This window comes from Talpa occidentalis, unplaced genomic scaffold (assembly GCF_014898055.3).
Source record: "Talpa occidentalis isolate TD23 unplaced genomic scaffold, MPIMG_talOcc4v2.1 talOcc4.11, whole genome shotgun sequence".
Classification (NCBI taxonomy): domain Eukaryota; kingdom Metazoa; phylum Chordata; class Mammalia; order Eulipotyphla; family Talpidae; genus Talpa; species Talpa occidentalis.
The window spans coordinates 52,064,971-52,079,103 of record NW_023601104.1 but is presented as its reverse complement, the minus strand read 5'-3'; the positions used below and the strand labels follow the sequence as shown (position 1 = coordinate 52,079,103).

Here is a 14,133-nt window from a genome sequence, read left to right as displayed (position 1 = left end):
TAAGTGGGTAAGACCTTTAAAATTATTTTACATTTCACAACACTTTAAGGAACAGATAGCTTAGGGGGAAAAAAGAAATTTTCACGGCTATTTTCTGAATGGCTACATTTAGATGCTGAGCTTTTAACAAGACTTTGATTTCATTCCAAAGCCCAGAGCCCCGCAAGGATAGGATCTTGGGAATACTCCGCATTCCTGAAAGAATGCTTATCAATTAAACCATCTCATTTTAGTTAGTGACCTTCTGTGGAGTGAGGAGCTAGCATTTCCCCAAATTATCTCACATGAAGAAAAAACAAACACTGTAATAGATTCTTCTGATAGCTGTGAAGAGGAAACAACTGTATTTTTTAATTAAGCTTCAATAGTAGTTATTTTCATTGGGGGACAAAACAGCATGATGCCATGACATCAGAGGGGAGAAAGCATTTGTTAAAGTTGATGAACAAAATAACAAAAAAAGCCAAGATTAGAGAAAATGAAATGTTATATTGAGAGCTGACTCCTAACTGACTTCTACTCACTAAAACTAACAATGCAAATTTCTTCTTAAAAAAAAAAAAAAAAGCAGTTCACTCTCACTCAAGCTGCCTCCTTGTTTGGTTACCAGGAGGCAACTATGATCTCAACTCACCAAATCATTTTCATGATGTGCCAGCTGTGGGAAGGCAATGATGAGCTGCTGTTATTTGCCTTGCAGTTGCAACCAGGTGCTTAACCAGTGTATGGAGGTACCCCCTTTATAATTTCCTTCTGAGACCTTTGTTCTTTGTGTAATATGTCTTTATAAGGGAGAGAAAAGATGTGTCAAATACCTATGATGTGTCAGGCCTCGCACACATACAAAAATGAACACGACTTGGCACAGCCTTTTCCTTTAGGAGACATTGAGGAGTCTTCACAGAGTCAAAGCCCATCTCCACTAGGTCCTATCAAAGACACCAGAGCCTATGGTATTAGTCTCATGGATACGTGAGTCTGAGTCTTTCCTTCTGCAGAATAGATCCATGGCTCCTCGATACCTCTTCAAATGACATAGCTTCTGGTCCTCTGTGAGATCTGGTCTGTCTGTTCCTCTGTAAGTGCATCCAATTGGTCAATGGCAATATCAGAACTAATCACAATGCTGCAGTTTTGAGCTGACAAAGTCAGAGTCCACCAAGGTGAACCCTTCCTGTGATCTGAACACGTGCCTTTCTTCATGCAGCCAAAGATTGTCTAGGGATGAATTGTTGGGTGATTTGTCAGGGGTGGAGACTAGAGAAAATGGGTGTTATTTTTACATCAAGATGTTGGCATGTATAAATCTTTATGGTCTATTAAAATCCCCAGATTAATGAAGTGCGGTCAATTGAAGACTCCCTTATCTTAAACTTAAGCAGTTTGTCTTTACTATGCTTACATTTAATCCTGTGGGTTCAGGTGAGTATAAGAGTGATGGTAATGTTAGTGTTGAGTCTCTCATCTGGCATTCTCTCTTCCTCTCCCAGCCTGTGTCACCAGCAGTCCCAACGCACAGTCTTCCACATCTTCACCCAGCCACATGGGCCTCTCTTTTGGCTGCCAAAATGGGCACATTTGTTTAGCTGGGTGAGAATTCCTCTGGCTATATTCTCAGCCACCCTCCTCCATGCAGTATCTTATTAATTCAATGTCTTTTCTTCAGGATAACGTGGGAGACCTTTTCAAATGGTTTTCTGAGATCACCTGTGCAGGATGATTCAAAAAGAAAGGAAAATATTCAAAATCTCACTATTAGAGTGACTTTTTTGCAGTTTCTTCATGTAGGGATACATCACATGCTTCATGTTAGTATCACCTCTCGCTTGCAGTCTTGAGGAAACAAAGGTGCTACAAATGAGAAGCTTGAATTAAAGTACAGAATTGATGTGTGTTGTTGGTACAAACTGGGCATTTGTTAGATTGTAGAAATAACTGTGATAGATCTTATTAAAATTTGCCTTTGACCTCATCGTATATAATCTAACTACTCAGTAATGTATTTATCAAACGGTTCCATTCTTTTTGCATCATATTCTTTTATTGGTAGACTCAGTATCCTTTTTTTTTTTTTTGTTCCATTCTTTTTGAATCACACTGTTACAGTTGTGACATTCTCATTATCCAACAACTTACACACTGGGGGATGAGGGAGAAGAAAGGAAGTTCTGAAAAGACATAGTTTGTGAGACCCTGAAAACTCTGTGACTGCTCATAGGGCCCCCAGATTGTCTTTTATTTTCTCCTTCAGTCACTCTTAAAGAATAAATTTAGTTCTTCCAATCGCAAATCTATGTTAACAATTTTTGACTACTAACATTAAATCCTTTCTAGGATTATCCAAGGCCAATTCTGAACAGAGAACATTCCTCTCAGAGTGATCATTTTAGGATTGCCTGGGGAATCAGGGTCTTTAGACTTCAAGTTAAGCGTGTTACCAGGAGGAATAAAAGGATGAGTGAATTGCAGGAAGCAAAAGAAATGAGCTTGGGGCTAACCTGAGGTAGGAAAAGTCAATCTAGACTAGACTTTAATGTGTGTGTGTGTGTGTGTGTGTGTGTGTGTATACATATGTATATACTCATGCTGAGCTGCCTTAGATGAAAAACCCATTACTGTACTCTGCTCAATCTTGCCTTGTCGGGGGCAGCAGGCTTCCTGGCCAGTCCCCCTCACCACCCTAGTCCTCACTCACTAATAAACATTCTCGCCATCTTCCTTAATTCCCCCTCATGGCAGGTCTCTGTTTGAAATGTCTTCTTAAAGATGCCAGACCCTAATCACAAAGGTGTGTGAGATGGGTGAAGTCTTTGTTTATCAAGCTAACAGCCAGCTGGCCAGTCACTTGTAAGCAAGCGGTGGAAGTCCATGCCAGGAAAGGTGAAAAAGAAGCGCGTGCTTTTGACCAAGACGCTTGCCTCTGTGCATATTAACGCCTCAAGCCCACTCCTTAAATTACCGATGTCGTCTTTAATTGGCTACAGCATTTGGGTTAAAAGGTTACATTAATTACAAGCATGTTGTGTGTTGATGATTAACTGTTTTGAGCCATATGATCCCATTTCTGATAACTTGCTAACTTTTGTTGAATTTTTTTTTTAAAGAATTATTTATTTATTTATACAAGCACTCGGTACAGTCAGAAGAGAGGGAGGGTGAGAGAATTCACCAGAGCCAGAGCAGGGAACAGAACAGGCAGACTGACGAAATACACTGCTGAGGGGAGCAGCGGGTGGCAGGAGAGGTCTGTCGCGCCATGTGGGACCCTCGCTGGTGGCCGGGGATCAAACCGGCGCTGCAGAGGCTGCAGGCAGCTTTGCAACCCAGCACTCAACCGCAGCCCCACCAGGGGAGGCCCAATTTTGTTGAATTTTTACAAGTTGTAAAACCTTACAGCCACCAACATTTTGGGATCACATACCATGGAGAGTCTATAATTAATATTTCCTATCAGAGAGGCTGATTAAGGGATGGATAACACTTCTCTTCAGCTCTGCTCTCTCATTAAGATCCCAGGGTGATGGAAACTGTCAGAGGGTTCTAGTAAGAGACCTGGCATTAATTCCCAGTTCTGATACTTACTAGTTAGTCATACCTCTTTGGCCAGTTACACCTTCCTTTCTCAATTTTCTCAATTTTGCTGAAATGTTAACATGATTCTTAAAATTTTTTTCAGGGGAATCATATAATATTTTTCTTAAAAGTAGGTGATGTTTAAAAGCTATGAATATTGGATTTTCTATTGTTATCCCAATAAGATCAAAGCATATGTATTCATTAATATTCCAGGCTATTCAGTTCCAGTTTGGTTATAAGTCCCATCTTCTATGAGAAAAAAAAAAGGAAAATATTTAGAGAAAAAGACTACTCCTCTATAGATAGGGAAATAATGCTACTTATAAATATTTAAAAGATACTGTGGTTTTTCAGTGTGTTTAGGAAAAGTTTACTTAAATAAGTTTTTAAATCCAAATGAATTACATCAAAATGGTGCCAGTTGATTGCCCTCGCAATTGAGCAAAAAATAATTTAGAATTATGCATGAGAAATGTGGGTTAGGAACAAGAGAAGTTTCCTGATTGGTGACAGTTGGAGCAGATTATGGAAGTTGGAAATTTTTAATAAGATTTGCATTTACATTATTAAGGTATGTCCTTTCTAAATGTTTTACTTAGTCTTACTTAGTCTTTACTTAGTCTTCCATCAATTAAAAAAATATTTTACAATGAAAAAAATATATTGTACTGTAGTAAAAATACTTAGCATGAGCTCTAGCCCCAACAAATGTCTAAGTGCAATGCATTCTTGCTGAGTATAGGTGCAATTTCAGATAGCAGATCTTTAGAGTTTATTCATCTTGCTTAACTTTATGAAACTTTATGCCTGTTGATTAGTAACTCTCCATCCTCCCCCAACAGTCACCACCCCACTCTTCTATTCTTTGAGTTTGACTATTTTAGATACTTGATGTAAGTGGAATCATGCAGTATTTGTCTGTCTGTGAGTGGTATTTCACTGAGCACAGTGTCCTGAAGGTTTGTTCATGTTTTCAACATATTGCAAAATTTACTTCTTCTGAAAGACTGCATAGTGTATCTATACATGCTTTCAAAAATCTTTATCCATTCATCTGTAAATTGACATTTAAGTTGTTTGCAAAACTTGGCTATTTTAAATTATGCTAAAATATTTAAATGTAAAGTTCTAATATTGCTTGAAGATACTAATTTCAATTACTTTGGATAAATACCAGAAGTGGGATTGCTAGATCATGTGGTAGTTCAATTTTTAATTTTCTAAGGAACTGCATACTGTTTTGCATAGTGTTTCTACCAACTGTGCAGAAGGGTGTCATTTCTCCATATTGGTCCAACAATTGTCTTTAGTTTTGTGATAATAGTCATTCTGGCGCATATTTCACTTGGGTTTTGATTTACATTTCCCAGATGCTTAATGACATTGAACACTTTTTCATATTACCTGTTGGCCATTCTTTGGAGAAGTGTCTATTCAGGTTCTTTGCCCTTTCTTAAAAATGGGTTATTAGATTTCTTTGTATTGAGTTGTAGGAGTTCTTTACATATTTTGCATATTAACCCCTCTCAGATATGTGGTTTGCGATTTTTTTCTTCCTGTTCCATAGCTTGCCTTTTCATTCTTTAGTTTTCTTTGCTATGCAGAAGCTTTTTAGTTTGATGTAGTCCTACTTGTCTATTTTTGGTTTGGTTGCCTGTACTTTTGATATCATATCCATGAAATCATCACTAAACCAATGTCATGAGGAATAGCCCACATGTTTTCTTCTAGGAGAATCTGAGTTAAAAATCCATGTTTTGGACCTCCCCCGTGGTGCAGCTGTTGAGTGCTGAGTTGCCAAGCTGCCCGCAACCTCTGCAGCCCCATTCAATCCCCAGCTGCCAGGCGAGGGTCCCACATGACGCACAGACCTCTCCTGCCGCCCACTGCTCCCCTCAGCAGTGTATTTCGTCACTCTGCCTGTTCTATTCCCCACTCTGGCTCTGGTGAATTCTCTCACCCTCCCGCGCTTCTGACTGTACCCAGTGCTTGTATAAATAAATAAATCTTTAAAAAAAAAATCCATGTTTCACCTATAAGCAGTATGATTTTGGACAACTTATTTAACTTTTTAATTCTCATGTCCTTATTTGTAAAATGGTCTTATATACCTGATTCATGGGATATATAATAGATACATATTTTGCCTGTGATACATCTAGCAATAAGTATTATTTATAGTAACATTATGTCTCCTAATGAAAGTTGTGGAAAATAATATAAATGTTATAACATATATGTTATTGTTTCTATTAATTTTGCCATTGATTTTCTTGTCATTTGTTGTTATAATTATTGAAAGGAATGCTAGAATGATCCACTGATAATCAGCTTAGAAAGACCCATTCAGACTACATGATTGATGTCATTCAGACCCAACGGTCTCACAGATGAGCATTTTTACTTTGAACTGAGCTCGGGTAGGAAAGGTTGAACAGAGTTAACAGCACTGTCTTCCTTTCTACAGCGTTAAAGAAAGAAGGCCTTGCTTCTATTACAGAAACTTTAAAATGTTTTCTGGCACATCCAGAGCCCCTTAGAGCCAATAATTAAAATGAATCTGAGAGCATCATTTATCCATCTCAGCGTTCCAAAGAGATAAACCATAAACTACAGTTAAACAGTGATTCTCAGACTTTGGCATCCATCAAAATTTGGAGAACTTGTTTAAACAGATTGCTGGACTCCACCTCCAGAGTTTGGGGTTCATTAGACCTGGGGTGGAACTCCAATTTTTATTTCAAATAAGGTCCCACAAAATACTTATGATGGTGGTTTGGGGACCACACTCTCAGACCATTGAGTTCTTACATGTTGTTGAGACATGAGTAGCCTGACTCCAGAGCAAGAATGTGTATGCAAATCTCTTCACAAAGTAAAGGTGAATTGCCTGGTCACCCCCAAGAAAATGAGAGATTCCTGCCTTTAGCCCCAATCCTTTCAACCCTACACTGTTTTTTTCTTACTTTATTAACTTACCAGTAGGGAAAATGATCTCATGAAGTTGTTTTTAAGCTTTTGTGAGCCTGATAAAAATCTATACACATCCTCTTCAGCAAGTTCTAAATACACATATACAGAAGTATGGCTTATAATTCCAGGAGGTTCTTTTTTTTTTTTTTTTTTTTTTAAAGATTTATTTATTTATTTTATTATTATTATTATTATTTTTTATACAAGCACTGGGTACAGTCAGAAGCGGGGGAGGGTGAGAGAATTCACTGGAACCAGAGCGGGGAGCAGAACAGGCAGAAGGACCGAAGCACACTGCTGAGGGGAGCAGCGGGCGGCAGGAGAGGTCTGCGCACCATGTGGGACCCTCCTCCGGTGGCCGGGGAGCAGCCGGGGATCGAACCGGCGCCACAGAGGCTGCAGGCAGCTTCGCAATCCAGCGCTCAACCGCTGCGCCACCGGGGAGGCCCCAGGAGGTTCTTGGAGTACTCCCCCATCAACCCACCCAAAGACCCTTAGAAATATCAGTTTTTAAAAAATATCCTAAGGCAAAATCTTGGGTTCTCTTGGATGTAACAAGAATCCCCTTCCTCTTAACCTACAGTTAACTCATTTGTAAAATAGGAATAATAATAATAGTTATTGCCTCAAAGATTGTAACTGAGGTAATACATGGAAATTTGCACAAAATACATGCATACATTGTAATGTTATTACAATCATTACCACCTTTGAGAGCAGGGGAAGGGATGTGGTTAATCTGGGGCAAATTGCTCAGGGACAGGGAGGAGAGAATGGAAATGCTTCTTCCTCTAAGGGTGGTGTGGTAGGATTGAAGTTGGCTGTCCTGGGTACTATCCAGAGGCCCCCCAAAAGCAACAGCAGAAAGAACAAGAGTCTGAAAGAGGCTAGAGTCCCACACTACTTTTACTCCTGAGGCAGGCTAACCCCACTATATTTTCTGCCTATGATGTTTTGACATCTTTAAAAATCTTTCTGGCTGGAGAAAGACTGCCAGGGTACCAGGGTGCTAGACAATAGAGATAGCAAAGCACCCAATTAAGATATGCCACTGATATGCATACTAACCAATCCAGAAAAATCCTTTATCTGGCCCACATGCCCCCAAAAGGAATATTCTTCTGCCTTAATCATCCAGATCTGGAAGGCAACCTGGAACCACCCCTATAGTTTAGGGCCCACTGCAATTATTTAAACTAGCCAATCCTAAACTGTTAACCCTGCCCTGTCTTGTCTTCCCCTTGGGAATCTGTAAATTTATCATTTGCCCCTGCTTCTGCTCCCTGACCCAGCCTGGTGCTCCTTCTGTGGCCCTCCACCCCCAGCTGTGCCTCCTGTCTTTAGAGGGATAGCAACTGACCAGCAACAGGTGATGTAATCTGGGAACCTGAGGTAGGCCTAAGGCAGGGCCCAGGTCCCCAAATTTTGTGAAGTTCGCTGGTGATCCTGATGCATAAAAGGATTGGGGAACTCCTGCGGGACATAACATCATGATGGGATATATACAGGAAATGTGGGTTCACCCTATACCCATGCTCATGAACACCGTGTCTTGAAAACCTTCAGTTTTGGTCTCCAACAGTGTCTCAAACACAATGACCTCCATTGAATGTTGTAGTTTACCCTCCATCCCCGCCGCTAATCCTCAGCAAATATATCAGGAGATGGAGAGGCTGCATGCTTGGCAAGGTCGTCTGAATTTCCCAAAAGGACAATGTGCATACAAGTCATCGTTTTCACCCTTTGTCCTCGAATGAAAGAAGAAAGAGAATTTGGCTGTGTTACAGGGACACCGTGAAGGAGTTTATTACTGGGTGGTTTTAGTCTTCAGAAAATAGACTACCTAATTCTGTTGATTTTCCGCCAGATTTGTACAATATTCATAGCAGTTTTACTGCTATCATTATTTATATTTCTTAGAAAAACCATACAGTACAAAGATAAGGCAGGTTTTTAATGCCCCTTCACACACTGCACTCAGTGATTTGGTGACTGTGCAAAGTCAGACAAGCCAAGCTGGTCCCGAAGCCGCATCCTCCTGAGCCCCAGTTCTGCTTCTGCGCCATAATGGAGAAGGGTAACATAAAGGCATTTTTCTCTCCTTGTAAAAGAGAAAAATGGGGGAGGGGGATTATTTAAACACACCTCCCTCATACTGCGATAGCTGCATTGTTTTTCCTGTTGAAACACCCTGTTGGTTTTTAAATCCCTTTAAACCTAGCCGGCACCTGTATGGCTCAGATCCAAAAATTATTACCAAACCCCTTGCTTTTTATACTTAGCCACATAGGAGTTTCTGTGATGGTATCTGGTTCTTGGTTAGTTGAAAATTTCTGAGCTTCTAGAAGTTTTCTTCTTCCCTAGAAACCTGATTTTTTTTGTTCTTAATTAAGGAAAATATGGTTCCTCACTGCCCCATTCCTCATGCTGAATAAAGTAGTATGATGACTCTACCCTATATTGCTTCTCTGTGAAGATCCTTCTGAAATATTAACCAAAAAAGAGGACAAGGTCAGGGGCGCGGGAGCTCTGTCGGCAGTTTATGGTTTGTGAGATGACCTCTCTTTGGGGCAAGAATTGAGGCTGAAAACATAATGAGAACTTCCCAGAAAATTCATTATAACAAAGCATAATGTAAGCTTGCTGGGCACAAAAAATAGACCGAAGGAAAGTGACTCCCACATAAGACCTAATTAAATACTTTGATGTCAGAAAGCAGAGCAAGGAGGGGTGGAAAATCAAATCAGACCAAAATGAAGGACTTAAACTCAAATGGAAAGAAGACAAATTCTCTCTCTCCCCCCCTCCCCTCCCCCACCCCTCCCTCTCGGTGTGGGTCTCTGTCTCTCTCCTTTTCTTGCTTTGCCATGAAGGAGGAATAAGATTCAGGAACAATGGGTTGTAAATTCTTCAGCCAATTAGTCCACTGACTTACTACTGTTTAAAACGCACAGAATGTCACAGGCTGTTTTGCAGCCTCCCCAAGTTGGTTTGTTAATAACAGGAAGCTAGCACTTCTCAGTACAGTGGATCAGCTACACGTGAAAATAAATGCAAAAAACCTGGAGGGGAATAGCAGCAGACCGAGAGTAGCCTTGATTTAATTTAACATTTGGGGGTCCACACACAAATGAGCATTTTAGTAGGCTTCATGGTGGAAGTTGCTGTCATTTGTAAAATATTCTGGCCAATTAGCTAATAGTGTGCTTGGATTTCTCCTGTTTTGATACAGTAATACTAAGTACATTGTGAAGCCCAATTATACAAATCATCCCCATATGCCATACCAGTCTTTCTTTATGAACTGTGTTTATAAATCCTGTGTGAGGAAATGTGTACTTCAGCAATTTAGACCATGTGTAAAAACATAGCCAATGGGATTGTCAAGAAAACAAGTTCCAGCCTAGGAAATCCTAATGTGTTCCGCTGGAATAACAGGAGGGTGCCGGGAGTGCAATGCTCTGCTTAAATACATATTGCTTTAGAGTGTTTAACCGATTTAGGGGCTTCCGCTTCCCTTTCTGTTATTTTATTCTTTTCTTTTAGGATCCAACCTTGGAGTTTTTCAGAAAATTTGGGATTGGTCTTGTCTCGGGCACAATCGCCTCAGTCATTAACATCCCTTTTGATGTTGCCAAGAGTAGGATTCAAGGGCCTCAGCCAGTTCCTGGAGAGATCAAGTACAGAACTTGTTTTCAAACAATGGCAACAGTCTACCAGGAAGAAGGGTAATGCATTCTCGTTTTAATAAATATGTAAGACTCGGTGTGGTTAAAACCGTCCTGTACTTCCATTTTGATGAGAGCCTTTAAGTTCGCTTAAATTGGGTGTGTGTCTGGGAAGCTCTATGAGATCGAGGACCAACTTTGCAGGACAACACAATCATCAGCTGTTGGCAAAACATTCTTCCACCAACAAGAACTATGAGCTGCCACCATACAATATGCTCCACATGGATCCGAAGATGCTAAGATGAACTTTGAACTTGTCTACATAATGTACATAGAATATGCCCCATTAACATGCAGGCAGATGAACGATTGTTTGCTGACTGTAGAGCTAATCAAAATGTCACCTAATCATATTCTACTAAGAGAATTAGACAGGAGTGTTCTTCAAAAGTGATTCCCTTTAAATTTTCTTTAAAGAATGTAAAGTATGTGTCTTTTTCTGGTGGTCTTTTACCCACCCCACCCCCCATCCCTCCGCACCCAGGTCTTAGTCTCAAGTAAACAAGTAATATTTTATTATTTTGATCTAAACTGCATCATATTTCCTTATGTGAAGACTGAGTTTGTGGTCTTTTAAATTCAATTATAAAAGTCATATTGTCCATATACACAGCTGCCTTGAAAGTAAGATCCGTCTGGAAAGCAAAAACCATCTCGCTGATGAAAGTCCTATTTCTGATTGGACGAGCTCAACATAGTTTGGGTAATAACGAATTGATTCTGTCCCCTCGTCCAATTTGCAGCAGAGAATACTTAGTCAAATACTGTCTGGTTTGGGATTTGAGTAATTTTAATATTTTTTTGTAAATTCTGGATTAGCATTTGAACAAAACTGAAGTATTTAATTTTCAGACTAAAAATGTTCTTTCCTTTCTGGTTACAGGATTTTAGCTTTGTACAAAGGCCTGCTTCCCAAGATTATGAGGCTTGGACCAGGTAACGATGTTTTTATTACTTATATCCTTCCTTCTTTATTGTTTCCAGTTTCTCCCTTTTTTCTTATTTGTTTCTATCAGCCACACAATAAAAGTTTGCTGTACTAGAAGATAAAAACATTGAGAATATAAAGTTGCCTCTGAGTGTTCAAGATACGGAAGGCTTCCATGACACATGTTCTACCTTTGTTTATAAGGCACTATTTATGGCCTTGCTGGAGGCTGATAGAAGCCAAAACCCAGCTTAAATCAATAGGACAGGATCCGCCGCCAGTGGCCGCTCAGGTGAGCACAGATACACCCAGCGACTCCGGGCTGGAGAGGAAGATTTTCAGTGAGTGAGAGACCCACCCAGGGAAACCTTTCCCAGTACTCCTAGTTCATTCCTGTTCCTGCTTCACCTCTATTTTCGAAAGAGAAAAAGAGGACAACTTGCCTCCTTGAACAGTAAATGTCACTCGTCCTCACAGTCACCTCTAGGAAGAGGTGAAGCCACAGCCTGGCGTTCACCTTCTGGCCTCAGTCAGCAAGAAGGTGGAGGCTCCTGGCTCAGGGCCTTCCCTCAGGAGGGCAGCCCACAAAAAAACCAGCTGCCATTCCCACAGGGAGAGTCAGCTGCCTCTCTGTAAACAGATAAAAAAAACAACTGCTGCAGACTCAACGGCCTGGGCAAATAGCCTTGGATTATAAACCAGTGCAGAGTATGCACAGGGTGTGCATGTATTTTTACTCACTGACCTAGACGATCTGGTAATCTTCACTAGAACTTTCTCCTCCTCCTTTCCTCGCTCCCTTTCCCACTCCTGCCATTTTAACATCAATATCCTCCTCCCACCACAGTCACACACATGCACATTTACTTTTCAATCTCAATCCATAAAACAGCATCTGAGAGAACAATTGACTGGAAATTGAAGCTAGTGAAACCGTTACAATTTCACTTATTCAGAAAACACTCCCACGACTCCCAGTTCATGTCTTCAAACCTCCCTTGGAATTTGAACATGGATTTTGCTTCATCTTTGAGATCCAGACTTGCCTTATGTTAGTCATTGGTCCAATAATAAAGAATATTGGTGATTTTATGCAGCTCTCGCTGCACATATGTGGTGTATTTCCTTCACCACCCAGTAAAAACCAGCCAGTAGACCTAGTATTAGACAAAATCACAGCACTGGCCCCAACTTAGCTTTTTCAGAAGGGGATGGACCTTCTGACCAGGAAGAACTTAGCTAAAAAGCTAATTGACTGGAACCTTAATCCGAAACTCTAAAATAATCTGACCCCAAGTTTTGTTAGAGGCTTGCAAATGTTTGGTTGGCTTTTTAAATGTTTTTGCATGAGGTGTCCTGAGTTGCTGTGTTGTTAAGTCCAATGACAAGAGTTGTTGAGAACTGTGTAGGCTAAACAAAACTGAATGACTAGAATGCTTGCTCAAGGACCTGGCCTCCGCTCTTATTCCAAATGTGCAAGTCCTAGAAACTTCCAAGGAAAGAAAGGTAGAGAAAAAGGTAAGACTTTCGAATTAAGGATAAGTTTTTTTTCTTTTTTTTAATATAGAGAGACAAGCTGAAAAACAGAGATGGTGGGGGGAAAAGTGGTGAACTTAGAGTTTTCATCCTTAGCTCTGGAATACCGTCCCATCATATTTTTCTAACAATCTTAGCACCTTTATGTGGTTGACAATCAGGTACTGCCCAAGAAAGGAAGGTCACGAAGTCTATGGTTTCACTTCCAAGTATCACTAGGCCGAGAGCAATTCTGCATGTTGTCTTACACTGTGAACAGTTAATAAGAGTAAACACAGCAATTACATACAAATTGACATGTAATGTGTCCTTTTTGTTTGCTAGAGCTCCGCGAGGGTTTAAAGCAGCTGTGAGGAGGGGCCTAATAAAGTATCATCATGGGTTAAAAATGAAAATTACAGGCAGATAATTATCTTTGGTATATAGTTACACAAACATGTGTGGCCTGTAGACTGAAAAAATAAAAAATAAAACACATGGCATTGTGTACAAAATAACTAAGATCAAAATCAAGTTTTATTTCTTTCCATCAGAAGTCAATCTTCAATTCATGCAGCCAAGTCTTTCCTAAGTTGTGCTCAGGATATTTGTCCACATTTTGCCTTTGTAATATTTTTCACACAGACATGAAAAGATAAATAGAGATTATCTTAAAGGGCATGGAACATGTGCTATTTGCTGCATCAGATAAAATACCAAATCATCCACATATAAATGTTTCTCCTGATATCCAGGTACCCAGCAGCTTCAGTGCCTGTTTTTCTGTATCATGTTCCTGTTGACATATTAAATAACAAGCCTCTTTGCAGTCAGTTACATAATTCTTCTCTTCCAAACAAAGGATGGTCTAGGATACCCAACCCCCATACCCAATTTTCAATTTCCTTAATGTGTAACTGAGGCACATGAAAGGAGGTTGAAAGCTAGCTAAGTTTTGTAATACAGATTTTTTAAATATTCATTTTGTGAAAAAGAATATTTATCACGTGTAATTCAGTTTGAAAGTTGTCAGAGAAAAAACAGACTCATCCATCAAGCACCATCCTAGAGTTCTTCTTTGAAGGCAATGACAACAATGCTAGTTATGGATTGAAAAAGATAAATCCTTTGCCTACATAGGAAGGTTTCTGTTTGCAGGAAAGCTGCATGCCCTTACATGACTAAATATGTCTAAATTTATTGACTTTTAAAAATTAAAAGTGCCAAAAAAGAATCTGATGAGAATTGATGAAAGTTAACGAAATTCATGGGGAAAATGCATTTGGAGACTTAAGATGGTCTTGATTTTTACCCTGAGAATGTTCCACAATTGTTTGCTATCAGTGTGTTGTAGCTTGAGGACGATAATCTTCATAAAGCAGTCTCTACTGGCTAGGCTGTGTCACACGT

The 14,133-nt window shown here is 39.9% G+C and overlaps 1 protein-coding gene across 4 annotated transcripts in view; it reads left to right on the top strand.

The window, feature by feature from the left end:
* SLC25A21 (solute carrier family 25 member 21) overlaps nt 1-14,133 on the top strand; it is a 439,643-nt gene that overhangs the window by 422,214 nt on the left and 3,296 nt on the right. For all 4 annotated transcript variants that reach the window (XM_037501835.2, XM_054689960.1, XM_054689951.1 and 1 more), the window contains 2 exons: nt 10,096-10,277; nt 11,164-11,216. In XM_037501835.2, coding sequence (XP_037357732.2) covers nt 10,096-10,277; nt 11,164-11,216 — 235 coding nt within the window. The remainder of the gene's footprint in view (nt 1-10,095; nt 10,278-11,163; nt 11,217-14,133) is intronic.